The sequence below is a fragment of the Etheostoma spectabile genome, chromosome 20 (genome assembly GCF_008692095.1).
Source record: "Etheostoma spectabile isolate EspeVRDwgs_2016 chromosome 20, UIUC_Espe_1.0, whole genome shotgun sequence".
NCBI lineage: Eukaryota > Metazoa > Chordata > Actinopteri > Perciformes > Percidae > Etheostoma > Etheostoma spectabile.
In genome coordinates this window covers 10,690,879-10,718,051 of record NC_045752.1, presented here as the reverse complement: position 1 = coordinate 10,718,051, position 27,173 = coordinate 10,690,879, and the positions used below count along the sequence as shown (strand labels likewise).

Genomic DNA, 27,173 nt, shown 5'->3' with positions numbered 1-27,173 from the left:
GGCAGGAGCATGATTAATAATGTGCTAAGCACAAAATAACTCAACACATTAATTGGCACACTGGTTGCATGCCAATGTGTTACAACATAAAATGGTTCTGCTAGAGATCAAAAATTTTGACAAACAACAATTTACACTTCAGTGAGTCAGAATCCAATTAAAGATGTTTTGGTCTTCACAACCAAATGCCAAATATATATAGAAGAACCTGTATGTTTATGCCCAATATTCCCTGTAAAGTAGGACTTTGATCTGACATAATGGAGATGCATTAAAAAATGTAGCTGCTCCAGTGTCAATACTGGCTCAGATGGGGGGGGGGGGAATTAAATGTTTGAAGTTTTATCCACATATACTGTATGTATAACTCTATCCACAAAATATCCCAAGCAGCCTCATGTGTAGTTTAAGGCTTTCCATACTTCGAAACTGAAAACTCATCTTTTAAAGTGAATTTTCAGACATGAAAAGAGTGTGATGCTTAATCATGTTTATCTCCTGACCTTTACACATGACTCAGTTAGATTCACTTTATCTTCAGCTGGATCTGACACAGTTTGCTTCTCCTGGGTTGAGGTGCTGCTGAAGCGCTGCAGCCCCTCTGTGTAAAGGGGTGGCTGGGCTTTTTGGGGAAGTCGATGTAACTGTTGGCTCACACAGAGGTTGTTCAGAAGAGTAGATGCCCTGCAAAACATTTGTTAAGACCATTTCGCATGACAACAGATGAACACAGGTAACGTTACAAGCCCTAGTGCTAGCTAACGCTAGCTAGTTACCTAGCTACCGTTAGCATGCTAACTGGCAAACATTTAACAATGTTTTTTTCTCCCCCCAGAGAGATTGTTAACAGTTTATGATCCCTTATGATGTACACAAGACACGTTAACGTTACCTTGAAAGGCTCAATCCTTTTGACTTTGACGCAGTTATCATAGCTCTTCTCAAGAATGACATCTTTCATAACAAACGTTGGTAACTTCCGTTCCGCCCCCACCCATCGACAAGCGAAAGATCGCACCTTTATTGGCTGAAATGGTTTGTCTGTCATATAGTTACGCCCAACGTGGTAAAATACGGCCATTTGATTCGCCCGTTTACCTGCAAATCGATTTGTGAGTTTTTTGATACCTTAGTTTAGCTTTTCAGGCACAGTTGTCCCAAATAAACGCGCCACCAACAAGATCCACCAACAAAATATTTCTAATGAGGTTAATATTACAGATGACAGATGTTCGTGCACGGCTTGAAGTTTAGATCTGTCAAGATAGCACAGGAGGCAGGCGGGGTCTCACGGGTCTCACACGGGGAGATTTCCTGACAGGCTAAAGTGCGGGCGTAAACAACCACGATAAGTAGGCGTTTCTTCGAGCGCGTGATTCAGGGAAATAAAAGGAGCTAGGCGGATGTCGTTCTCACTTCGAAAACTGACGGAAGGGCTTCAAAGGTATGGCTGGTTTGGTCATTTCTAGTTTGTTATATTTTCTTGTGCTACACTAATTAGAAACTCACTGTGTTCGTGTTATTTAACATAGTGTCAGGTTGTCGTTGAGCGTTTCTTTCTCGTTGTTTTAAAATGTTTAATCATTGCTGACGCTACACAAAACAAAAAGTCATATGATGTATCACTTTGTGCTGACTGCTGTGAGTCACCCTGGTCTGATAAAGTTTACTTCTCGGTTGCCTAATGGATATCTACTTGTTTTAGGATCACTCCAAAAAAAAGAAACATGGATGTCCGTACTGGTTTTATTTTTTTGTTCTGCCTAATGGGATTCACCTGTGCGGAGCCAGTGAAATTCATGGACTGCGGTAAGTTTCACTCGACCATAATGAGAACATTTACATCCGTTTGTTTAACGGCCAGTCGTTGACTTTTTAGTACTTTAAAGGTAGTCGTGCAAGGTTAGTCCTAAATCTACAATAATATAAAATTCAATTCCGTTTTATTTAGTGTCCCATGAGTTATCTCGAGTAAAAACTTCCTTGTTTCAGGAAACCTGACTTTTGAGCGTGTGTGACATTTAGACATGTTACCTAAATCAAAATTGGTAATGTTCTGGTAATAGACTTTCTGTTAGTAGACTTTGCCTCACTTACTGTTTTTAGCACTACTCATGCCCGGGCCACTTATGTACCACAGATGGCATCTCATGTCCTAAACAATATAAATAAACAATCTTGTTTTGTGGAAAGAGATGGCACTTAATCTCTTAATTAAAAGTATTTCCTTGAGGACCTATGGGGTCAAGTTCCAAAACATGCTGTATGGTTGCATTTCCCTATAGGTCAACCCAACAGTGACCTACTGATGACATCATCAGGTTTTTTTTTTTTCTCCACACTTTGGAAAGCTTCTTGCAGAGCCAAAGAGATTAAATCAGAGTACGACTCATCAGAGCAGTGTCCCTTAATTTTGCATCACTACTTTTTCTATGAGAACCCACACCATACAACCATAAAAAGGTTTGAGTGTGATTTGAGTCAAATGTTTTTGAAATCACTTAAAGTAAAAATATTATTATTGAGGAAATCCATTCTATGAATGCCAAAATTTAATTATCTACCAGAATACTTTAAAATATTTGCTGGACAAGCATGCAATGTTAATTTCCCACCATTTTCTAAGCAGACCAAATGTGTTGTCTAGTTATAATTGCATGTTCCTCATCTGTTTTTGACACTGCAAGTAGCCTGCATTGAGAGCTCCTGGATGCCTAAAATATTTCGCCAATAAGGGGGGGGCGGGTGATTTTGATATGAGATGGCGGCAGTGTAACTTATTTCCCCATGTTTCTCTCCAGGCTCCTCTTCTGGTAAAGTGGCCATAGTGGACATTAACCCTTGTGCTAGCCAGCCATGCCAGCTACACAAAGGACAGTCCTACAGCGTCAATGTGACATTCAGCAGTGGTAAGGAAGCTTGAGAATCTTTGAGAAATACTTTTCACCTCTCAGAACACTAATGCATATGATTTTAAACCTTTTGACCTAATTGTCATATTTTCTGTTGTAGCTGTGGCGAGCCAGACGGGCACAGCAGTGGTTCACGGCATTATTGCTGGAGTCCCCATCCCCTTCCACATTCCCATAGACGATGCCTGCAAGTGTGGAATCCAGTGTCCCATCCAGAAGCAGCAGATGTATCACTATGTGACCGCTCTGCCTGTGAAGACGGAGTATCCTGCAGTAAGTATTACATGTGACATTGGCAACTCCTTGCTTCAGCTGTTTTCTAATAATAATGATGATGGTTGTTGCAGTGCAAGTCTCCTATACTGACAAGGATTTTAGCATTTTTTTGCTTCAGAACTAGCTTAGAAACTTGATGACAAACAAAGCGATTTTAGGAGGATCAAAAGTCCCCGACAGTGTAAATATACCTCCTGCTATGAAAATCTTACAAATATATGCAAGTTTTGTAAGCAAAATTGCCTAATATCAAAATTAAAAATGGTCCTTTTTTTGTATATTTTAAATATTTGTATTAGTCTAGACTAGACTCACATTTTATCGCTTTTTTTTTTTTTAATTAACTAGTAGCTACCATCTCAATGAAGTGAAGTCAAATTGCAATATTTCCTTAATTTAAAATTGTAAACCATAAATGTACTTAGTCGCATTCCAACCCTGGACATTGGGCAGTGGTGTTTACAGATTATTTACCTTTAGTGATATCTAATATCCGTGTGTAAAAACGTAAGACCAGAAATTGGGCAAATGGCATGACTTGTTTTACTTGTATTGGCATCTGCATGACCCACATGCATGTCTGGACTGATAAGGAAATGTCTGTTGCATGAGGAATGTTCTGTCTCATGTACATTAATTACTGTCTCTGTGGACAGTTGGAGGTGTTTGTTTAAAAAAAAAAAGCTGTCTTTTTGGTCTCCCCGATGCATGTTTCATTTCCTCAAACTTTTTTTTTTTTTTTTTTTTATTAAACTTACGAACCATTCCTCTGCATTTCTAGATAAAGCTGGTTGTGGAGTGGGAACTAAAGGACGACAACAAACAAGACCTGTTCTGCATCAGATTTCCAGTTCAAATTGTGAGCTGAGCAACAGTACAGTACCTCTGACAAGTGTTTGTCTTTTAAAAAAAAAAAAGGGATTCAGCTTTGAGTAAAAACCTAAATGTTAATGACTCTAGGTTAAGATCTAATTTTATTCATTAATCAGTTTTTTTTTTAAGGTGCGTCTTTCACTAGTTTGCAAGACTTTGCCACACTTTGAATCTTGAATTGTGAAACAGCTGGTTTTCGCTGGGACCTACCTAACAGTCAGTCTAACGAGATGCGGATGTAAAACAATGCAGTTAATGTTTGTGTGAATATGACACTGAACCACATTCCACTACAATGCAATTCTCTTGTCTTACTGGCTGCTGTGTAGTCAGAAAAGGTACATACTGTACATTACTGAAACTAACATTTCTTACTGACCTTGTACCACTAGACTATGTAATTGGATATTTTAAAATGAATATGAAAATAAATTCTAAGAAATGTAATCCATAACAAAGCTGCATTATGTGAATCAGATATGAACAATGAGATTTATTTTTTTTGTAAAATTTCTGCAAAAATAACTATCACAATTTTTGTCTTTCACATACCTGTCACACACACTGATTGCACTGTGTGAATCGTAGGCAAACCTTGATGTCACTAATAATCAGCACTTGAAAGTTGAGAGGGAACCAACCTTCTTGTTTTAAAGTTCCTTATTCCTGCTCAGCCTGCGTGTGTATGCTGTAAGACATTTGTAGTTTATTCATGAGGTAAAAAAGACAACATAAATCTGAAAATGTATTGGTCTGAGCAAAGGTCGGCCGAAAGAAATTACAATATGATTGCAAAAGAGTTTTTTTTAAAATAAATTTTATAACTGACATAGGAACCAGGTCACATGTACAATAAACCAAGATTTTAAAGCAGCTCTACAGTAAGTTTGAAAAGCAAGCTTGAGTTTCAATGCAGTATGGAGAAGTAATATCTAAACTCAATAACCTTGACTATTGGTATTGTATACAGTGCTAGCTAGTTAACCTTTTCAAACAAGTTCCATGTGAAATGTCAGCCCCACAAAATACCTTTTCTCACATCAATGCAAAATGAGTTCATTTGTACTTTTGTAACCAAAAGTTAAGTCATTAAGGCAGTATGAGTTGAAAGAATACAGCTTTGGTTCTTTCAGACACTTGCTGAATAAAAACTAATTGGGTGTATTTGAGTAGATACTGTTCATCAGCTGTAGTGCAAGCAGGGCGGGGAGGGAACTTTATCAAGATCTCTAACTTGCCTCTTGATTGTTTTTGAGTACAAAAAAGTGCAGAATTTTCAATGTACGCAGTTCCAAATTTGTATCGCATGGAAGCTGAAAGATCTTTCCACAATAAAGTCAACACAATGTTGCAACAGCCCCATCCAGCCAATCCCTAGCAGTCACTAAAGTTAAGTAACTAACATGAAGTAATTCAATGATAAAGCATTTGATAGGGCAGGATACCCCTTATTGCAGTGGTGCCTAAGCAGCCAAATATATATAGCCAAATACACCATCAACCTCTATTCCGCTTGTCAATTTATGCAGCATCTTGGTCACTCGTGTCAGTTTTGCTTCAGCCTCTCCAGACGTTGGAGCAAAGCATTCCCAAAGGCTTCTCTGTAACCTGGACTTAGCTTGTCCAGAAGAGAGTAAACAGTCTCATGATACTGGGTGTTCAAATCCTCGTCCACTTGATCGAAAGCATAGCCCACCACCTGTTTGGTAGAATGATTTATGTAAAACATGCACACAATGAGAAATAAAACAAGTAAACACTGTGCCTCACTTTTGGTGCATCTTACCCTTAGCCCTGCCTCTGTGAGCTCCAGACAATACCGGTTTCCCTCTCTTGTTTCAACGTTTATGTAGGCGACATCGGACACACTGTTGAGACTTTGGGAAACATGCATTTCAGCAACAGCAAAAAGTACGTCATTGACCACTGCTTCTGCCTCCAACATCATGTCCTTGACGTCACCAAGAACAACGCAGTCCTCATCAAATGAAGAGACGATGGATTCCTCGGGCTGGCAGTCTATCTCCATCCCCTGTAACAGAACAACAATGTTATGGACTGACTCAGTGGAAGCCCAGGTGTTACCATAGTGTACTTTAAAATACTGTATGGTATTAGAGCTTGCTAACTGGCACGATAGAAATAGTTCCCAATGTCCACAATCACTGTGTGCACTTAATACACCCTGCAGTTAACTGGGACTGTGTCAGAACAAGCAGCTCTCTACTGCTATGGCAACACACTACATTAATTGGACTAGCTGTTAGGTACAATCTATAATGAGACAGTGAAGTCTTTTAAACTTAACCTGTAGCATCAAACTTTCAAAATATATAATACAGCTTTAAGCAGTATCACAACATTAGCAGCAGGTTTGTGATTCATCTGCAGAGATGCTTTCTAAATGCCCCTTACTTAAAGAAAATAGGAGAACTGAAACAAACATGCATGTGACCGTTCTGTAACCTTTTTAGATGTGTTTAAGAGGACTACTTTTAATATTTGACAACCTTTAAAAAAAAAAGTGGCCATAGCGGACATTAACCCTTGTGCTACCCAGCCATGCCAGCTACAATATTTAACAACCTTTTATGTGTAGTTAATTGAGGAAAAGTCAAAGCAAATAATGTTGGGAACTTAACTGCCATGTTTGGACCCAATTTAAGATGTCTTTAACTTCCCAAACTATATATACAAATGTCAAACAGATACATGGGTATTTCCAAACCAGTGTGTAAAAACTTTCAGGGACACTTCCTTCTTTCAAATTGGTTAGTTTATAAAACTTTCAGGGACACTTCCTTCTTTCAAATTGGTTAGTTTATAAAAACTTTCAGGGACACTTCCTTCTTTCAAATTGGTTAGTTTATCCCTACTTTGTGTAGCCAAGCAGAGCACCAAATCTCCTTAAGTCCAATGTGTTCCCAGAGACGAATACTAATGTCTCCAATTCTGAGTTGGTTCAGTTTTTTTTCCTTCTATTTAATCTTACAAAAGCTCATAACAATTAAAAGCTGATGGCTGAGCAGTGTGGGTCAGTTCCTGTTGCACCTGCTATGTTTTGGTGTTGTAACCTCTGTCATTCAAATGCCCCCCCTTATTAAAGATAACAGGATGCTAAATGCATAAACTAAAATCCACGTAGTCCAAGAAAATAAACAACTCAAAGTGACACCTGTTCCACTTCTACACGTCCACTATTGCCCTCCTTAGCACTGGTGCATTTTTGTTGAACAAGTTCCGTCTTGTTTTGTCCCATTTATGTCAAGCAGCATTACCTTGTTCATTCCTGTATTAGCCTTTCTTCATGCATGACAGCTGCAACCTGTTGCTTCGTACCTGGCTGCATCATCATTCATTTGGTTGGCCTTTATGGGCAATGAGTCCTTACCAACCAGTTATTGTGAAACTTTTTTTTGACATTTTTGGGAGGTTTTTCTTGCCTTGATTTGATAGAGCCAAATACTTGACAGGAAAAGGGGAAACAGAGGATGACGTGCATCAGAGGACCGCGGGCTGGAATCGAACCTATGCTGCTGCAGTAAGGACTGGGCCATGGTATGCCACCCTGACTGATTTTGAAACATGCTGCAATCTTTACTTAACCGCTCCCTTCCACCTTGTTTACATCTAACTAATGTGGATTTTGCAGGTAAAACACAGTACATTAATAATTTGTAATGTTACAAACAATTAATTACAGAGCTGTCAAATAAAATGGAGTAAACTATTTCCCTCTAAATTGTAGTAGAGTGTACAAATACTAAAGTACTTAAACTCTGTACTGAATTGCAGTAATTGAGTAAATGCACACAGTTGCTTTCCATCACTACCAGTATTACACACATATTACCGTCCACAACCCATGTAATAACGTATTAATTTCATAGACTGTAAACAACTAGGTTCATTTATACAATTTAAAAACATCGACATCACAGCGACACCTGCGGATCAACTGAGTAGCCTTCGTGTGAGGCTAAATAGAGCTGGTTTACTCAATGTGTGAGTTTCATACACATGTTATAATTCAGCTAAAAAATGGCTTACATTTGCTACATTTTGTTGTAAACTCTGGGGAAATTAGTTAATACACTAACAGTGGCAAAATAATTGATAGGTGTTTTGCATCCCTGCCGAGAATTGCATCCACAAGGGAAAAACTATTTTCAAGACGTACCGCTGTTTAAAACTGATATACTCTTCTTTGTCCGGTTAATCAATGACATTAGATAATATGAAGTCCATCATTTCGAATGTTTAGAGTAATTTTTTTCATAATCGACTCAGAAGTGGCAGCATTTCCTTGCAGCCCGTGAGAGGTTGAAGCCATTCTCGGCACAACACTGGTCTCACACTGTGGCCCATACACGTTTTTCAAACACTTCGTTCATATTCAAAACGTCTGAATTTTACATATGATTTAATAACAAGGTTATTACACGTGTAACATTAATATGTCACTACAATAATTTTTTAACCAAACTGCGTGCATTTTCTTACCTCCTCGCTGGTTGTGCTCTTCCGGCTTGTGGAAGCTTCCAGCCAACTCGGAGCTCTCCGGTGGACAGGGTTCACTCAAATGAGCGTTGCCTTGCGTAAGATAGGTAACTGCTGAGCCTCAAATTTGTGGATTACCAGAGACTGAAATCACATGAACGCAGGTCCTATTTCTAGTTTATCTGGTTAGTGTCTAAAAAACGAGCTAAAAGAAATATTGACCCAATGAGTGCGCCCCGGTGTACACAGATCCGCCATGTTATGACGTCATTGTCTAATCTTCCCACCCCCCCCCTCGGAGTGTGGAGGCTCTGCTGTGCGGAGTCATGAAAGTGTTTGTAAACAACTCAGACAGAAGGTAACTTAACAGCTGCACTAATATCTTAGACTCTGTTCATGTACCTATGCGTGTAGTAATATTGCTCTAGTGTCGATATGTGAAGTGTTTTTGGCAGTGTACATCTCACGTGTGAGGGTAGCTAGATAACTTGCGAAATGTTGGATTTTAGGGTTAGCTAGCTAGCAATCTAGCAGTCATGTATCGCAACAGCCTTTTAGCCAGAAGCTAGCAGGTTATGCTAATGTTGCCTCACTCTGTAGACATGAGTGGTTCATAACGTCGCTAGCCTTGCTAGCCGGCTAGTTAGCTAAATGACATGTCTTTGTCTAGCTAGCTCAACTCCCGTTTGTTGACTACGATAACAGCTCTGTTTAAGTAAACATAGCTAAGGGTTACTATTGACTAGCAAGTCTGTGGCTTGCTAACAGTTATTTCGCAAGTGCGCTTGGCTTGTTTACACTGGCTCTAGAATAATGGTAAATGTGTGCTTAGGATAACACTAATGTTATAGCTGTACATTTTATTTTGCGCTATATTATAATGCTACTTTAGGAACAATTTAGCTGTCTCTGTCTTAAACTGATGCATTAATTACGCGTGTTGTTTTCGCCTGTGTTGTAAACATTGTGTGTTAAGTCTAATGTTGTGTCAAGTGTCAAATTACGAAGGGGGAACCATATGTGTCTGTTTCTGTAGGAGCAGCAAACTGGAGTCGGACCAATTCCCGCACGTAACCCTGTATGTCGACACATCCTTTATAGTGGCCCTCATCTTGCGATGTGAATGGTGTTTGAGCTCACGATTTCTCAATGTATTTAAGTCGACAGGATGACCCAACTGTAACACCAGTGATTAATTCATAGCTGTCTAAGTCGCTTTAGCATTCCGGTTGCAGAGCCTTACAATCCCTTTCGTTACCTGTGTACTGTTCACCTATTGAGTTAAGATGCCTTGGCCATTTTCTGAGTCCATCAAGAAACGGGCCTGTAGATATCTCCTGCAACGGTACCTTGGCAACTTTCTGCAGGAGAAGCTGAGCTTGGATCAGCTCAGTTTAGACCTCTATCAAGGCACTGGATCACTTGCACAAGTACCATTGGATAAATGGGTATGTGTAGTGTTACCTTTGTGGCAGGAAATACAACTGATTCGTTTATTTTGACTTAAACACAAAATCTGTATGAACTAAACGGGGCTTCAGCATTATTTCTTGTTCCTCAGTCTCTCAATGAACTCCTAGAGACGGCAGATGCCCCCTTTGAGGTTATTGCTGGGTTCATCCAGACAATTTCTCTAACTGTTCCGTGGGCAGCCCTACTTCACGAAAACTGTGCCCTAGAGGTCAAGGGTTTGGAGATGGTGCTCAGACCAAGACCAAGAGTGGGTAAGGACAGGCTGCATCATGTGCCACTACAACACCATTTTTGAAAAAGGTTTTGTATAGGTGGAAACGTGTTGTCCTTTTGTAACATTAAAAAGTTGACAACCAATTTTACTAAAAAGTCAATGACCGAGTCACCACTTGCTGTTCCTTCAGCATCTGGCACCGAGCCAATGTACTGGTCCAGTTTCATGACGAGCAGCATGCAGCTTGCCAAAGAATGTCTCAGCCAGAAACTCACCGACGATATGGGAGAGAGCTTCCAGCCTTTTGAAGGATTAGAGAAGTTTGCAGAAACAATAGAGACAGGTACATTATGTCTATACTGTTAGGCAACATTTAAAGAGGTTTACAAGTCTAGTATTGTGTAAGGTAATCTTTTAATTTCCTATTTTGCAGTTCTGAGAAGAGTTAAAGTGACATTTTTGGATACTGTTCTCAGAGTTGAACACATTCCAGAAAATTCCAAAACAGGAATTGCCCTTGAGATTCGAATCAAAAAGTAAGTTTTGGACAGTCAATTTCCTAAATATTCTAAATATTTTTCAACATCAGAATCTAGTTAAAAGTCTTTATTCATTATCAGTTTTCTTTCCTAAATCTATAATCCATCAGAAAGGAAGATACATAGATAAGAGGATTTAGAATGTTTTTAATAATTGAGTTATTAAAAACATTAAAGTGAAAAAAACAATAGTGAAAAAAGTTTTCACTGCCACAAGCCTTGTCAAGCTAATTGTGTTCTGTCTTTGCTTTCAGGATTGTTTACTGTGATGAAACAGACGAGGAGAATTCAAGTGTGAATGTGCATCAGCCAACCACATTTGCACATAAAAACTTGCAGATGGAAGGCATCACTGTATTTTGGGATGAGTTCTCAGATGTGTCTCGTGCTGGTTGTAAATCTTCACCCACTCCAACGGTTGGTGTAGCAAAGCTTTACAATTTGACATAAAAGAGTTATATGTATCACACTTTTTAAAAGATACTACTCTTATTTTGCAGGAAACTGAACCAAAGCTCTCCCCTAGCTGGAATCCAAAAATAATATGTGAGCCTCATCCCCAGTTTACAGAGCCTGTATCCTCTTCAACACCCTTTGAACCTGTGCAGGTCGGGAGCCTCAGTGGTAAAATTGAGTTGTCCCTCACTCTAAAAAACAACTTGGCTATGCCTGGAGCAAAGGTGAACTAAGGATGTTTTAACTACAAAATTTTCTAAGAAAAAAAAAATGCTGATTATTTAGTAAATATTACAAACTAGGGGTAATTGCTATTAACCAGCTTGTTTTTCATGCTTTGTTTTTCAGCTGGATGTTGTTGGACATATTGATACACTTATTATTCTGTTGTCCCCACGGCAAGTTCATCTTCTTCTGGACTTGTGTGGAGCTTTCTCTGGTGGAGGTGAGCACCCATCTGTTGATAGATGATAAAAGAATATTTAGCTCAAACAGGGAAATAATGTCACCAAATCAGTTACTTAGAAATAGTGTGAATAGATTATTTCTTATTCTTTGTGTAAAGGTGCACAGGAATGGGCTAAGGATAGAAAGAGCCGACCCATACAGCAAGAGGATGAGTATCGGCTCCACATGGAACTGAACCGCTGTCTAAAAAAGGATACCGCTGTGCCCGGAACAGACCCCGACCTCTTTGAGAGCCAGACCACAAGAACTGTGTCTAGTCGAGGTTGGACTGAAACACCATCCCAGAACCCCTGACCTTTCAGAGAAACCAGATGTCATGATTACATCTATCTAATGAAATGTGTTCTTTCTTTGTCCTTTCCTTATATTTTTTAAACCCATCTGTGGTTGGTGCAGATGATGTGTTCTTTTCCATGGCAGACATGGACATGTCTCACAGCTTGTCATCCCTTCCTCCTCTGGGTGAACCACCTACCGTTGACTTGGATTTGTCACTCAATAGTAACTACTCTGCCTCACCAGGAGAATCTCCCTCTGGAAATGCAACAGTAAGTCTTCACCTCTTTGACTGCAGTCATAAAGACACATTGAAATGTAAAGTAGTTGAGCATAAGAGGTTTCAGGGGTCTGGTTACTCTATTAGACATGCCAATGTACAAGGTAATTTAATCTTTATACTGAAAAAATTAGGAGGTATATTAATGACCTATGGGTGTTTTGGGTTTGTGTTGTAAGATTCTCCCAAATTAACTGCTGTTACGTTATCTGGCATTGTATCTGTGTTTGTAGGCTCTGTGGGATGACTACATGGATGTACCACGACAAAGAGAGAAGCAGACTAATGAAACTCCCATCCAGTCGCGGGATTCACAACTCCCTCAAAAATTACTGAGACAGACTTGTAAGTACTACAAAATATCTATACATTTTGTCATGCTTTATACACAATAAACTATTAAATAATTGTGGCCATGTGCTTATGAGAGGGAATTGAGTGTGCAGGGTTTTATTCCAAGCATATTTTCCTGAGTAGTCAACAACATGTCAGGTAGAACTTTATTTGTACCCAGAGGGGCAGTTGGTTGTGTAGCATTGACAACAGTTGTAACACAAGATTAATATTTTATTTATTGTTAATTGTAAAATACAATTTAAAAAAAAATACATGTAAAAAATGTGGTTTGGGTGTCAAGCTGATATTACCTTTTCCTCTTTTGAGTTCAGCCATGAGATGTCTGAGTGGAGAGTAGAGCTTTATCCGTGGTTGTAAATATAAAAATCAGTGAAATCCACTGGTGAAGTGCTTGTCTATATAAAAACCTACCAACACTCAGCCCTGTGTTGCACACATAGACTGTTAATATTAATGGACAAAGCATCCGGCTCCAAATACGCAAGTGCTGCAAATACGCAAGCGCCTTAAACCTGCATTCTATCTGAATTCCTGCAGGAGACAACTTGCTAAAGGGGGTCAGTTTCTGTAGAAGTCTAAGAGAAAGTGACCCACTTCTCACTGGATTTATTACCTCAGTAAACATTTTAATAATGAGTTCAGGGTCTCAATTGCTAGTTTTAAGTATTCTGCAACACAAAATGATGTTAATTTTTTTGAATTATGGTCTGGTTGATTTTAAAATCGGCGATAAAGCACTGGGTTATTTAGGGTGGGGCTATGATGTAATTGCCAGTGAAAGTTTGTAACGTAACGTAGAGTGTAAGCACCTCCTCCCTCTCGTCTAAAATCGTCACATCCCCAACCAAACTCGGCAAACTCAAAGACCCATAGCAGATCTCCACAAACCAATGGTAGACGTCACACATGCTCTGTCCATTAATATTAACAGTCTATGGTTACACATGGTTATCATTTCACCACAGTAAAAATGGAACATCTGTATGTATACCCGCCATTGTTGTATTTCAGCCCATCCATCCAAAACCCACGGTGATGAGTCAAGGCCAGAGCTGGTGTTAAAGTTAACATTGAGTAGCTTGGCTGTCTCAGTCCTCCATATCGACCCGCTGCCACCACCACATGCTGCTCCCAGTCCTCTTGGCCCAATGGCTGCACACTTCTTCAGCATGCTGGGCCCCGGCCAGCTTACCCCAGCTGCTTTCCTTCAGTCTCGGACAGTGTTTAACCAAGCTTGCCCCCATGACCATCTCAGGTGCCCTTTTAGTTTTTACTTATTCCTTTTGTGGCAAGATAATACTTGATTTATCATTTAAGTGTTTGTCTGATCTGGGGTTATATGTTTAGGTTTCTGGGCCAGGGCCTGAAGATCAACTATGAGCACTGTCAGGGATCCAGCCTACGGACTTACAGTACTGACGTCTCCCTGAACCAGATGGAGTTTCTGGAGTGTCTGTTCCCCTCTGAGGCTGTCATTGGTGGCTCCCAAAGAGACATTCAGTATACTGAGGTTAGAGTCTCAAGGCTGAGCTAACCACATTTTGCACTGTGCTTTTGTTCAGTTAAACTTGGTTAAACTTAAGCTGAAAGTTGCAGCTGGCATGGCTTTAACAGTATTTCTCACCTCAGCTCCTGACATTTGACACTACTGCCAGTGCCGATGCGTCGCTTACCACCTGCCTTCACCTGCTTTACAAACAGGCTGAGCGCAGAGGCCCTCAGGTAACAACATTGATTAGTTCAGTATGAAACTACAGGACTAACATCTAACACTGAAACACATTATTTGTGCATTGTCAGGCTTCTACTTTAATCAAAACTTTGGTTTTCTGTGTAGGGCGGCCAGGTTCGCCTTAGCACCATTCCCAGGAAAGCTGAGATCCAGGTTGAGCTGGGCCCCGTGCACTCTGAACTGGACATCAGCATTGTAGACCGTCTTAACTCATTGCTACAACCTCAGAAGTTGGCCACCACAGAGTTGATGGCCTCCCACATGTACACATCCTATAATAAACATGTCAGCTTGGTAAGGATGCCCCAAGAACTACTAATTGAATATTTAGAAATATGAATATAATGATATGTCGCAACGGTATGATGATTGTAGCCTAGAAAAGTATTGTCACATCTGATCATGTAAATCACAGCTCTACAACATTTATATTATCTAACTCTTTGTCTCTTTAAACTCATTTCACAGCATAAGGCCTTTGCAGAGGTTTTCCTTGATGACAGCCATACTCCCACTAACTGTCACGTATCGCTGACTGTCAATGCTCCTTTGCTGGGCCTTGCAGTCCACTTCCCCATCCCTGACCTGCGCTCAGATCAGGAGAGGGGCCCTTGGTTCAAGAAGTCCCTGCAGAAGGAAGTACTCTACCTGGATCTGGAAGACTTGGAAGTGAAGACAGAGTTCATGGGTGGCAGCTCTCCTGACCAAACCAAGATGGAGCTCACTTTCAGGGAGCTTATTGGTATGTTGTCGAATGATGAAAACAAATCTAAAGTTCTCTCTGAAGATTGTTTTTTCTCTCTAACTGTTTTTTTGTTGCACAGGGAAGTTTCAGGAAGATCCAGATCAACCAGCTGCCCGGTTCCTCAGAGTGTCCCACACCATGGATGGAGACATGACAGCATCTGAAAGTGTAAAATTTGATTGGCCCAGGTAAGTTAATCCAACCAACCTCAAACTAATCTGTCCATTCAGGGCCACCTCTCAGTGATATTGACTCTTGGAGCAGGGTTGTGCTGAAGATGAACCCCACTGCAGTCCACTCAATCCTTGAGCGGGTGACGGCTGAAGATGATGAAGGAGCTGAGGACCATTCCCTTGAAGAGGAAGAGGAGGAAGGGGCTGCCCATTCACTGAAGGATGTGTGTGACTTTGGGAAACCAGAGCCGTCACCCTTTTCGTCACGAAGGGTTATGTATGAGAATGAAGAGGTAGGTCATGGGCAAAGGGCCACATTCCTCAAAAATGAAAATACACAGCCAACTACTGTATATATTAGTATGTTTCATAGTCTTCAAGTGCAGTATGTATTGTCTTACAAATGATCTAAGTGTATAAATACCACCAGATTGATTTATGTACAGTAAGTCTGCTCACTTTATACAACATCATCTCATATTCTCAATTTGGACCAAAGGAATTTATAACACATGCTATCATTGCAGAGATATGCGTGATATTAGGAAAAACACCACAGTTACACTGTAAAACATCTTGCAACATACGTATTTCCTTATATTTGGAAAAAGTTTGAAAATGTTTGAATTGCAGTTCTGATGGCATTGGTCCAAAGCAGGTGGTTTTGTGCAAATGGATACATTTGCATTCAGGAGCAATGGTATTCTCTGGTTGATGTATAATGTACAGTATGAGAGATGTATAATTATGCAAACAGCAATATGAGCACTGCTTTGCATACATAAGTTGACAGAGCAGGTGGTGGTGGAGCACATGTTTTGAAAATCTTTTTATTTTAATTCCAGATGATTATTCCTGGTGATGCTGCTGAGATGACAGAGTTCCAGGAAAAAACCATGAACAACTCCCGCTTCATCCTTGAGTTGTGTTTCCACAATGTGCAATTAGTACTTCCCAACAAGGCATTTTATGAAAAACTACACAACAGGTAACAGATTTGTTAAATGATCCAAAATGGCAGGACATGTTTGTTAAAGTTTTACAGTAGGTCAATAAGCAATAATAATAAAGCAATTCACTTCTCAAACTTTTTCACATGTGTAAATGTGTTTTTGTAGCAACCTGTTTATTTTTTTGAATAGATGCTATGTTTGAGTTAAAACAGGTCTTGTTGACCGCCAGATAAAATTTTTGATTGGACTGTCAAAATGAAGTGATAAAAATTGTGGTCATACCCATTAGAGGATGTGATAAGATACCAAATAAAATACTTAACACCTACCTATTTTATACAAAAATGCATATTCTCAATATTTTAGGATAAACAATGACCTGCTGCTGTGGGAGCCCACTGCTCCATCTCCAGTGGAGACAGTGGAAAGTATGCCATATGGAGTTGGACTCTCTGTTGCCAGTCAGTTGATCAACACTTACTCCAAGGACAGCTTCAGCCAGTTTCGGTCTACTGGTCCCGAGGGTGAGACGACAAAAAAAAGTTTTCCATGATTTTTTTATCGGTCAGACTCTTAATTGTAGTAGAAATGTCTAATGTGATGTCATGTTTAAACAACCAGCAGCTTGTCACTTCATCAACATGCTTTGTGTTGTGCTTACAGAGGATACCAGTGGCTCAGAGGAGGAAACCATGCACTATTACTCTCCTGCATCAGACCTGGGCCTCAAGTCTCGCAAAAAGAAAAAGCCCAGAGCCCAGAGTAAGACCTCTCAGAGCCTGTTCTCTGTCATCATCAGTGTCAATCATGGTCTGGTGGCTCTTCAAACTAATGCTAAGGTAAACTCTCATTCTTTTTGTTATAATTACCCATGCACATTTTATTCAGACATTCCTACTATCTTGTTTTATGGATAGTGGGATTGAGTTTTCATCTTTCTCCCAGAAGGAGGATAAAACTGTACTGAAAAACAAACATGGCGAGTTCTGGCTGGAGGTGAAAAATGCTGTGCTGTTCAGTGTGACGCAATACGAAGGCTATAAAGACCAACACTACATCTGCTTCCACACCAGTAATATTTGCATGTATCATCAAGGTAAACAAACTGCACATATTAACTACAATGTTACTCTTATGCTGTGTATGTAGTATTTAATAATAATGTGACTTTAAAATATGGGAGTCTAACTATTCAACCATACTGTGTCTACATTGCTGTTATGTCATTCATGTACCTATGTTTCCTTCACTGAAGTCTCACTCTGTTCATCTGCTCAGGACTTGTGGATGGAGGCACCTCTATCTCAGAGGTCAAGTTGCCATGCAGGACACATCCCCACTGGTTAGAGCCAACCATCTACCAATCCGAGACATCTCCTGAGAGATCCTCAACACCCTCGGAGGGTATTGGTCTGGAGGCCCGCAGCATGGTGTCTGTTGCCGTTAAAATCTCATCACAGAATGCAGAACGCAATGTCAAGGTGGATTACAGAAATCAATGACAGTGAATGGCTTTTAAACATTTTGGTATAGATTCTCTGCTAGGACACACACTACTTTTCTTGCTAAAACTGGTACTGGAATCTTCAATTTCCTCGCGGGAGTCATCCCAAAAGGATCAATAAAGAGAAGTCTAAGTCTAAAATTAAGCCATGTAGTAAAAACCTGGCTATAAATAGATCAGTGAGTTGTCAGCAGTTTCACACACTTGATTTTCAGATTGTTACATTTGAATAGTTTTTAGAGGCCTTCAAATGTGAAACTACCCAATATTTCACAAGTAAACAATGCAAAGATTACAGAATTTTGTGTAGTAGAAGCTTATTTATTCTTTTAATTAACAGTTTTTTGTCTTCTGCTCCATGTGGTGATGATGTGTGCCTTTTTTTTCCAGGAATTTCTTGTGGCTGTTGGAGTGAGAGGAGCTACACTCCAGCACAGAGTTGTCCCACCTGGCCTGGGCTGGTATGACCAGGTAGGTCCAATATGGAGCTATTATTTCACTAATTTTTACACAACCTCTTTCATTATTTTGCCTTCTCCTAAATGTTTAGAGAGCATTTGAGGAAATGTAATACCATACAAATCACATGTGTAATCTTATGCCAATTTATGTGCAACAGATTGTTGACTTTCTGAATGTTTCCGATGAGCCTGTGTTGGGTTACGCCCCTCCTACATCTGTCACAACCCTTCATTTACACCTGTGGAGCTGCTCTCTAGACTACAGGTAAAATAGACTTCAGACATCCAGCTAAGTAATGAGTTATTTGTCATCTTTGTGTATATTCTAATTATTTATTTTTTTACTTGACAGACCCCTTTACCTGCCACTCAGATCACTGTTGGTTGTAGAGACTTTCAGCATCTCCAGCAGTGTCTCTTTAGACCTATCTTCGTCAACACTCAGGTATGAACGGGCTTCTGGTTTCGCTAACACAAAATTGAGAGATGCCATTGCAATTGAGCTATTGAAAAAGTCGTTCTTGCTCAGTATAAAATGTTGTGCACAGGATCATTTTGGACGAAGCGGCTCTGTTCCTCTCAGACAAGAGTAACGCCGTCTCTGTCAATCTAGCGCGAGGTAAGTTGACTTCATTGAGGATTTTTAATAAACTGCTTGAAAAGTTAAATAAAAATTTTGACCAATGTTTGCTTCTGTTTTTTGTCACAGACTATGTCCAAGTGGTAGACATGGGAACGCTGGAGCTGAGGATTACAGCTGTCAAACCTGGAGTGGATAGAAAGTTGGTAAGGGTTTTCTGCCTCTAAAGGACATTTATGTTTTTAAACATTTTCTTTCGAAAATAAGGTTCAGTTTTTGATTTGTCTCTTGGGTGATAGTCAGAGCCCAGATTTGAGCTGCGCTGTTCCAGTGACGTTATTCACATCAGAACGTGTTCGGACTCCTGTGCTGCCCTCATGAATCTTATCCAGTATGTAGCCAGCTATGGAGACTTACTGCCCCCTGCAGAACCAGAGGCAAAGCACAGCAGCACTACACAAAGAACCAAGGTCAGCAGTGGCACCAACAAGGGCCAGTGTTACATAGCTACAATAGGTTTATAAAGTCTGCTGGTCATACATGCTTAGTTTGAGTGTCTTTTTGGACAGGCGGAGTTTCCTGGCTGGCCCACATCTCAGACCCTATTGCTTGCTGAGACTGAGCAGCAGATGTTGCAGGATCTGATGAGTGAAGCTATGGAGGAGACTGATGGGCAGCATGCACCAGGGCTGCAGCAGAATGGTGAAGACTTTGTTCAGTAACAATTACAGTTTTAGCTCCGTGAATGAGATAACTATAAAAGATTTTATACTTTTTTTCACTCATCATATAGGTGCACACGAGGTACAAGATCAAGATAATGACCCGCCTCGCTCAGACCTATTCTTGTTCCCCGATGAGAGTGGGGCTTTTAACCAAGATTCAAGCCCCACCTACCCCATGCTTCACTCTCCTCTCATCACTCCTGTCCCTAACCTGACCCAAGAGACGGACGACTTTTGTATCCTAGAGACACCAGGTTCCAGAGGAGAGGTGAGGATATGCTCGTTTACACAGTTATGGCTAGGTAACAAAGACAATGAAAACCTATGTTGGCTCACTGTATGCGATATGTGTTTTAGGATCTTGATCAGGAGCCAGTGGTAAAGCAGCTTACTTCAGATCCTGTGGAAATCAGAGATGATTACTTTTGTCAGCCTCTATGTGGGAATGATTCTAGCCGTGGAGCCATGAACTTTCCCATCCCAGAGGTGCGCTACCTCATCAAGGAGATCTCCGTCATTTGGCACCTCTATGGTGGGAAAGACTTTGGGAGTGCCGCTTTCACAGCCTCTCCTGCTAGAAGCCGGGGGTGAGCCATTTACTCTATAACGGTGTACACGCTGTTTTAAATGTTCTCAAAAACACACTTGTTTATTTGTTATGCTTTTCTCTGCCCTGTAGGTCTACGCCCCATAGCTCCCCCTCTCAAACTCCAGTCAGACAAGCCAAGGCTTCAGGCCGTGCAGGAGGTGGAAGAGGAAGGAACCCGGACGTTCTGATGGAGATACAACTTAGCAAGGTTCCTCTTCATCTGGAATAAATGTTTATTACTCTCATACAGATCACATAAATACCTTCAGTCATTTTTTCATCATTTAACAGCTTTTCTTTTGCCTTTTCCCTAGGTGAGATTTCAGCATGAGGTGTACCCACAGGCCCAGGTGGCTTCCGGGCCAGCGACGGATCAGCCTGTATCCCGGCAGGTGTTTGTTGTGCAGGACTTGGAGATTCGAGACAGACTGGCTACCTCACAGATGAACAAGTTCCTCTACTTGTATTCTAGCAAGGAAATGCCCCGAAAAGCCCATTCTAACATGGTGAGGAAGGCAACACACTCACATTAACCCAGTCAAGTCTTGGCCTTGTGTAACTTTTTGTGTGCTTGTGGTCTTAGTTGACAGTTAAGGCATTGCACATGTGTCCTGAGTCGGGCCAGGCTCCCCAGGAGTGCTGTTTGCGTGTTTCCCTGATGCCTCTTCGCCTCAATATTGATCAGGTAAAAGCCTCTGATACAGATGATTATATCAAAGATGTGTATTAGCATCCCTTAGTAACATTTAAGTGACAGCCTTGTTTTTTGTTTTTTTAAGGATGCACTGTTCTTCTTGAAGGACTTCTTTACCAGTCTTGCTTCCGAAGTTGAGTTTTTTTCACCGCCTGCTCAAGAAGGTAAAATGAATTATGTGGATGCGACCAGGCAATCTGATTTCTCAAGTAGACATTTAGAACGTGATTAAATGTAGCATGGCAGCACACTGTGGTCATCACTAAAATATTACTCTGCTATTTCCATGGCAACATTGTAACTAATAGTTAAGTCAGAAACTTAAGAAACATTTTTATTCATGAAAATAAATCAGGAACCACATTGGAACACATAAGAACTTGATCATAACCACTGCTTTTGCAGAAGGTCTCGAGCATATTTATATAAAGTGATTTATCAGATTAAATGAGTCCTATTTTTACAATGCTCTTGGGTTATTATAAATGTATGGATCACATCAGCTGTGTGGGTGAGTCGATGACACCATGTTAAAAATAGCCTAAATAAAAAGTTCACAGACGTAGTAGTTAAATCTGTTCATGTTTCAGCAAATACGATTCAGCTAGTTTTGTGTTAATAGGTATGGCACTTATTGAGTTTGGAAAATCATAGGACCTCTACAAAGCATTAATGTTAGCTCAAGTTGGCTGGCTGACTCGAGAGGGACTAGAAATAGTCTCTGTTGCTTTTTTGTTTTGAGAGGGAATTGCCCACAATGTGAATAAAGTTTGATTATATCTTTTATTTTTTTGATAACTGTTGCATAATCACAATATAATATATAATCACAACAACATTTTAACATAACCCTCACTTTCAAAATACTGGTTCCTAATATGATATTTTGTTTTGCAGCTATATGTGTTTCCACAAAAAAAGCGGCCGCCCCAGAGATCTCCTGCAGCTTCTCCAAGCACGCTGGCAGCAGCCAGGACCCGGCCCCAATCATCTCAGTGCCCGCCCAGAGACGTTTGAGCCACAATGGTTTTTCCACATCTGGCAGGGAGGAAGTGAATGATAATGAAGCCTCTGCTCCTTCCTTCACAGACCAACCGATTTTCTTTAGGTCAGCGTTAAATAACTAAACAACGAAACCCCTTTGAAGAAATAATAACTCCTTGTTTGTGTTTGGTAACATTTTCTTTTCCTAACAGGGAGTTTCGATTTACCTCTGAGGTTCCCATTCGCCTGGATTACCATGGGAAACATGTTGCAATGGAGCAGGTACATGGTCTAGGAGGGCTATGTATGTATTGCATCCAAATTATTTCAGTTGTGCTTTGTGAATAATTTAGGACTGCTCTGTTTCAGGGGACATTTGCAGGGATCATTATCGGGTTGACACAGCTTAACTGTTCAGAGCTGAAACTGAGGCGCTTGTGCTATAGACAAGGGTAAGTTTATCTCAGTAACGTATTATTTAATATCTTGGATTTATCAAGTGATAAAGTCAATTTCTTTTTGTACACCATAATGCATGATGTATCTCTATAAAGTGCATAAAGAGCACAACTAATCTTTCCCAGTAAACTAATTCTTGTCTGTATTTCAGATTGTTAGGTGTGGATAAGTTGTTCTCCTATGCAATAAATGAGTGGCTAAATGACATAAAGAAGAACCAGCTTCCGGGACTACTGGGCGGTGTGGGACCTATTCACTCTCTGGTACAACTAGGTGAGTAAATGTTCTGAACTCAGTCGCAGGCTTTTAGGTCTTACATTTCAAAATGTGCTTTATTGGTTAACATAAATGATAAAAACACAAATTAAAACAAGTGATATAATGAGCTAGAGCATCTACTGTTTAACTCTGACATATACATTTTCTTTCTCTTATATTCTTCCCTTCGTTTCCCAATTTAAGGGCCCCCCCTCCACCCCCCAATATTTATGCTGCTAAAAGTGTAGAACCAAGTTTAATCAATGTCTTCAAAGCTATTTAAAAGCTAATGTTTAAAGTGTTGTGGAAGTTATTTACACTGTGTAAGCGTTCTGATTCAGGTGTATCTCTCAGGTAATGTATTCCCTGTTCTTAAGATGAATGTTCTGCTCAGTTCAGGGATTCAGGGACTTGGTCTGGCTCCCGATTGAGCAGTACAGGAAAGACGGTCGTATAGTCCGTGGGTTTCAGCGTGGCACTGCCTCCTTTGGAACTTCTACTGCTATGGCTGCTCTGGAGCTCACCAACAGGATGGTGCGAACCATCCAGGTAAACTCATCTTTCCACTGTTACTACAAAAGTCTTTATTTACTACTAATGCCTTCCTAAAGCCTCAGATAAATCTATTGTTGTGTGTCATTTTTAGGCAGCAGCTGAGACGGCCTATGACATGGTGTCTCCAGTGCCTGATGAGAGAGACACAAAGAGAATAAAACGGTTCTCCCATTACGGACTGGCTCATCAGCCCGTTGACCTAAGAGAAGGTGTAGCCAAAGCCTATACTGTTGTAAAAGAGGTAAACAACCCTAAAGCTAAAAGGACTGATAATTTCCCTTCAGTGACATCAATGGAAAGAAACTCCTTTTTTAAATGAGGATTTTTGTGGTGTTTCACTCCACAGGGTATCACAGACACAGCCTTGACCATCTATGACACAGCCACCCGGGAGCATGAGCATCGTGGGATGACGGGGGCAGTGGGTGGAGTTCTCCGCCAGCTGCCACCAGCAGTGGTCAAGCCATTCATTATGGCCACTGAAGCCACCTCCAATGTCTTGGGTGGGATGAGGAATCAGATTCATCCTGATGCACGCCAGGAGGAGTCTCAGAAATGGAGGCAGGGCGAGGAGTAATTCTTATTGCCATATGGTACCTGAAACTATGAGTGCACAAGCAACAGCTTGAGGGACATCTCAGATGTGCACATACAGCCCTGGTGTAAATAAAATACTGTTCATCTTTTGGCAATTTGAGCTACTGTGATTCAGCTTGTCAGCTTACAGTTCCCTCACAGTGCCTTTTTGGTTATCAGCATTGTTTAACTGTTTGTTTAATCAAAGGGATATGTGAAGAGTGATGAATTTGTGAGCCACATATTGTCTTTATGTGGAGTATGTTCTGTTGTAAGATATACAACGGCATTATGAATATAAAATCATTACAATGAAGAAATAGGCTGTTGTCTCATGAGTCGCAGCATTTGCTTCATTCTCAAGCAGCTCTGTTTACAAGTTCTGTGTGGTTGCATTCTTATTCTACTTAGTGTCAACACTAATATTATAGGTGTAGTGACCCTTAATTTAAAAACGTACTGTAAGTGAGCTTTGTTATTTACTGTAAATATTTCTAATGTGTAACATTTCATGCAAATATAAGAGAACTGAGAAGTGTAGAAACTGAATGTGTAAAGTTCTGTTCTCAGCACTTTAAGTGACTGCTAAAATGAATGACAAATGGGAAGATTACCCAAGTTTAGTTTTACAATTTTTATTTTGAGCTCTGATCAATGTTGTGTAATTTTCACAAAAGCTGCTGTTCTGAAAAGCTGCTTTTAAAATTTAAACGTTTCAAATGTTTTATTGTGTTGGTCTACAGCTCACAAGTTCAAATAGTTGACACAAACTTGATGCAAAGTCTTATTATCCTTCACAATTGATTTTTTTAAGTGTATGTTTGACAATTGATATCTGGCTTGATATGCTGTGTTGCAGACATTTGATTTGCCCATTTCTTGTTTATATAATGTGGACAGGATATAAGTTCTTGTACATAGGTGTACAGTTGAATTTGTATTAAAAGCATGAAAGGGAAATAAAAACGATTAAATACGTCGTAGTAGAGTGTGGTTGGGTTGGTATTTTTTATTTATTTTTTTTACATTTGAATGTAATGGACTTGAAGGCATTTCTATATAGTTACACCCACAGCCTTAGATCTAGATGATATGGGAGATTTTGGCACAAAAACTAAATTGTTGCCATTGAGTGATTTTTTTTTTTGTCAGGTATTTCGATGAAAATATATTTGTTATATACGTTTTTATTTTGATTCGCATCGTTTGTCGCGAAGAACTTTATTTTGAAATATGTAGGCCGTTGAATCGGAAGTTGTCCTTTTGCCATGGAAACAGGACAACGAGGTATATTTGCACTGTGAAGATTGTTCACTTTCTGCTAATTTGAGCCCTGTCGAAATTGTTAGACGATGGCAGACGTATCAGCTGATTTGAGCAGTTTTTCGTTTGAGACTGGACTGACTGAAGATGAGAAAGAGTTACTTTACCTTCGTGCACGCTCGACTGGACTGACGTTTTGCGGGTGCGCGCACGCAGCTTTCCTGTGTAAACTGGTCCAATCACTGAGGTAATTTATTTGTGACGTTAGGTTTATTTTAGGTTTAAACTGAATTGACACCCAGAAAGCACTTTACGATAACATTTACCATACATTATGTTACGGTTATTCTGACGCATTCTTATACACGTTAACATTTACAGATGTATCATCAAGAGTCACACTGCAAACGAAGATAGTGACCTCTGCGTTGGGATACTCGGGATGGGTCATCTGGGGAAACAGCTGCTCTTCTTCCTCCTTGAAAAATCTGGCATCAAACCATCACACATTAAGATCTCCAGTAGAAGACCAGAATCTGCATGTATACTGACAAAATAAGACACTTGGCACTCAAAAGTCCAAATCATAGTTACATGACATTGGAACTACATTATACTTTCTCTTCTGCGAGTGAAAAGGGCCTGTGTTATTAGGTGCCAATCATCTTAAATTCTAATGTCCCAAAAGGAGCAGCTGAGGATGCAAGAGATAACTGTTGGCCATGTTCTTAAAACATTAGTATGCTCAGAGTTGTAGTAGTAGTAATAATAATAACAATGTATACTGTTTATTGATCCCCAGTGGGGAAATTACAGTTTACACTCTGTTTTGTTAGTAATCAGTAGTTTTGATATTGATAAGTTAATGATTAAATATAATTAGAATTATTTGAGTTGCACCTTGACATTACTTCCTTGTATCCTGAAAAGTCACACTTGTATATTTGAGATCTTGTCCTTGTGTTTGCCTTGTCCATATTTCAGTGGAATTCACCCAGACAGGAGTTGAGTGTTTCTATGACAATCCCAGACTGGCAGAGTGGGCGGACATTCTGTTCCTCTGCTGTCTGCCCTCTCACCTTCCCAAAGTCTGTGCTGATCTCCACTCTCACCTGTCAAGGCGCTGCCTTGTGTACAGCTTCACCTCTGGTGTGCCTGTCACCAGGTACTGCTCCACTCATTCATATACAGCATTGTTGAATTTTAAGTCACTGAATCCCTCCCTTTTTATCTTTTATTTCAGATTGGCACAGCTTCTTGGACACGACTTTGTTCTAAAACCCCAGTATGATTTTGTCGCTTGTGACACCGCAGATGTATGGCTGTCCTGCACTCATCTGACCAGGGCTTGGACATATCCTTTGCTGCTAGAGGCATCGTGTCCTCTTACAATGAGCAGTATGTCATGTTTCATTATTGCAGACTTCAACTTCTTTCTCAGAGCTTGCATTTGAACCTGTCATGATATTTAAGATGCAAGGGACAGCAATTAAAAGTTGAGTCTGTGAGGCTTCACCTATGATTTGACGTTATTTATGTTAGTTAAGTTTTTAATTTCTGTATTTAACCGTTTAACCTGATTTGTGATTCCCATGTTTAGGTGGTATTTATCTGGGTCTGAACTGGGTGTGTGCAGTGTTGTACAGCCTGCTAAATATCTGCACCTCTACCAGTCTGGGATCCAGTGATGCTCTCTCCCTTATCAACCGCATCTTTAAAGAGAAATGGCCACACGCTGTGGAATTAATCCCACAAAGTTTCATCAGTGCATCATATGCATCTTCCCTTCTTTCAGAGGAGTGAGTGCAACATAATAGCCAGAGAATAGATATTTCTGTCATGTTAAACTAGTCCTGATTCATCTTTATTTTTCTCCACATAGACCTTTTCCCTGGATTTCTCTTGCTGATGCCCAAGTTAAGGATACACCGCTGCTGTGCTTTCTATCAAGCAACAAACCTATGCAACAGTGCATCTCTGCAGCATACAAGTCACTGCTAGAGACACCAGCGAAACTAGACAGTTACTCTCTAATGTGAAGTTTAACTGTATATAATCTAAGGATGTCCACTACATATGTAAATTGTGTTTCTTATGTTGCACATTTTGTTTTGAATTTATATATACAATACATTCCAATAAAAGGGCCTCAACAGTGTGTCTTGTGATACTTGTAGATATTTTGTTTTTAATATTTTTGTATTTCATGTATACGTATGATAAATGTGAAAACAATATATTTAAAATGCACAACAAGCAGAAATACTCAGGAACTTCTTGAACACGATCTCGATGCTC

General features: G+C 40.1%; 5 protein-coding genes across 6 annotated transcripts in view; 3 read left to right on the top strand and 2 right to left on the bottom strand.

Moving 5' to 3' along the window:
• The window catches only part of isca2 (iron-sulfur cluster assembly 2), a 1,976-nt gene extending 813 nt beyond the window's left edge, over positions 1-1,163 (bottom strand). Inside the window, exons 1-2 of the mRNA XM_032500334.1 lie at positions 893-1,163; positions 504-684 (exon numbers count right to left, since the gene is read on the bottom strand). Coding sequence (XP_032356225.1) covers positions 504-684; positions 893-954 — 243 coding nt within the window. The 5' untranslated portion in view covers positions 955-1,163. The remainder of the gene's footprint in view (positions 1-503; positions 685-892) is intronic.
• A 55-nt stretch (positions 1,164-1,218) lies between these two features.
• Positions 1,219-4,093, top strand: LOC116670060 (NPC intracellular cholesterol transporter 2). The gene is made up of 5 exons (XM_032500335.1): positions 1,219-1,444; positions 1,706-1,809; positions 2,802-2,909; positions 3,013-3,185; positions 3,970-4,093. Exons 1-5 carry the CDS (start codon positions 1,404-1,406, stop codon positions 4,054-4,056), a joined length of 513 nt encoding a protein of 170 aa, XP_032356226.1. The 5' UTR covers positions 1,219-1,403; the 3' UTR covers positions 4,057-4,093.
• A 928-nt stretch (positions 4,094-5,021) lies between these two features.
• gskip (gsk3b interacting protein) lies at positions 5,022-8,814 on the bottom strand. Its single transcript, XM_032500337.1, has 3 exons — positions 8,565-8,814; positions 5,848-6,093; positions 5,022-5,760 (listed from the first exon to the last, which is right to left on the bottom strand). Exons 2-3 carry the CDS (start codon positions 6,088-6,090, stop codon positions 5,608-5,610), a joined length of 396 nt encoding a protein of 131 aa, XP_032356228.1. The 5' UTR covers positions 6,091-6,093; positions 8,565-8,814; the 3' UTR covers positions 5,022-5,607.
• On the top strand, positions 8,684-24,587 carry atg2b (autophagy related 2B). Of its 2 annotated transcripts, none has more exons than XM_032500298.1 (43): positions 8,684-8,919; positions 9,598-10,009; positions 10,123-10,285; positions 10,439-10,591; positions 10,682-10,784; positions 11,042-11,204; positions 11,288-11,467; positions 11,592-11,688; positions 11,809-11,973; positions 12,108-12,259; positions 12,501-12,612; positions 13,636-13,879; positions 13,972-14,134; positions 14,254-14,346; positions 14,462-14,650; positions 14,825-15,098; positions 15,181-15,289; positions 15,366-15,567; positions 16,120-16,262; positions 16,594-16,751; positions 16,891-17,066; positions 17,176-17,323; positions 17,506-17,708; positions 18,122-18,202; positions 18,351-18,457; positions 18,545-18,637; positions 18,741-18,811; positions 18,902-18,978; positions 19,072-19,242; positions 19,342-19,474; positions 19,566-19,765; positions 19,855-20,084; positions 20,177-20,294; positions 20,401-20,592; positions 20,670-20,771; positions 20,866-20,944; positions 21,678-21,888; positions 21,977-22,046; positions 22,134-22,216; positions 22,375-22,496; positions 22,876-23,030; positions 23,128-23,277; positions 23,383-24,587. In XM_032500298.1, the coding sequence occupies exons 2-43, from the start codon at positions 9,848-9,850 to the stop codon at positions 23,611-23,613; spliced, it is 6,228 nt and encodes a 2,075-aa protein (XP_032356189.1). In that variant the 5' UTR covers positions 8,684-8,919; positions 9,598-9,847; the 3' UTR covers positions 23,614-24,587. The 2 variants fall into 2 exon arrangements, with proteins under 2 accessions (XP_032356189.1, XP_032356188.1); XM_032500297.1 differs by having other exon boundaries at positions 17,173-17,323.
• Positions 24,588-24,860: 273 nt separating this feature from the next.
• On the top strand, positions 24,861-27,148 carry noxred1 (NADP-dependent oxidoreductase domain containing 1). The gene is made up of 6 exons (XM_032500928.1): positions 24,861-25,122; positions 25,257-25,417; positions 25,860-26,040; positions 26,119-26,273; positions 26,476-26,674; positions 26,758-27,148. Exons 1-6 carry the CDS (start codon positions 24,965-24,967, stop codon positions 26,912-26,914), a joined length of 1,011 nt encoding a protein of 336 aa, XP_032356819.1. The 5' UTR covers positions 24,861-24,964; the 3' UTR covers positions 26,915-27,148.
• Positions 27,149-27,173: the final 25 nt, after the last annotated feature.

Excerpts from the sequence above, each read along its gene's own strand:
- atg2b (XM_032500297.1), top strand. The coding sequence starts at position 9,848 with ATGCCTTGGCCATTTTCTGAGTCCATCAAGAAACGGGCCTGTAGATAT. Across the intron at positions 17,067-17,172 it reads CTCTTCAAACTAATGCTAAG|AAGGAGGATAAAACTGTACT; the intron begins GTAAACTCTCAT and ends TCTTTCTCCCAG. Across the intron at positions 21,889-21,976 it reads GACCAACCGATTTTCTTTAG|GGAGTTTCGATTTACCTCTG; the intron begins GTCAGCGTTAAA and ends TTTTCCTAACAG.
- LOC116670060 (XM_032500335.1), top strand. The coding sequence starts at position 1,404 with ATGTCGTTCTCACTTCGAAAACTGACGGAAGGGCTTCAAAG. Across the intron at positions 1,810-2,801 it reads AGTGAAATTCATGGACTGCG|GCTCCTCTTCTGGTAAAGTG; the intron begins GTAAGTTTCACT and ends GTTTCTCTCCAG. Across the intron at positions 2,910-3,012 it reads CAATGTGACATTCAGCAGTG|CTGTGGCGAGCCAGACGGGC; the intron begins GTAAGGAAGCTT and ends TTTCTGTTGTAG.
- gskip (XM_032500337.1), bottom strand. The coding sequence starts at position 6,090 with ATGGAGATAGACTGCCAGCCCGAGGAATCCATCGTCTCTTCATTTGAT. Across the intron at positions 5,761-5,847 it reads TCACAGAGGCAGGGCTAAGG|GTGGTGGGCTATGCTTTCGA; the intron begins GTAAGATGCACC and ends TCTACCAAACAG.
- noxred1 (XM_032500928.1), top strand. The coding sequence starts at position 24,965 with ATGGCAGACGTATCAGCTGATTTGAGCAGTTTTTCGTTTGAGACTGGA. Across the intron at positions 25,123-25,256 it reads AAACTGGTCCAATCACTGAG|ATGTATCATCAAGAGTCACA; the intron begins GTAATTTATTTG and ends TAACATTTACAG. Across the intron at positions 26,675-26,757 it reads TCTTCCCTTCTTTCAGAGGA|ACCTTTTCCCTGGATTTCTC; the intron begins GTGAGTGCAACA and ends TTCTCCACATAG.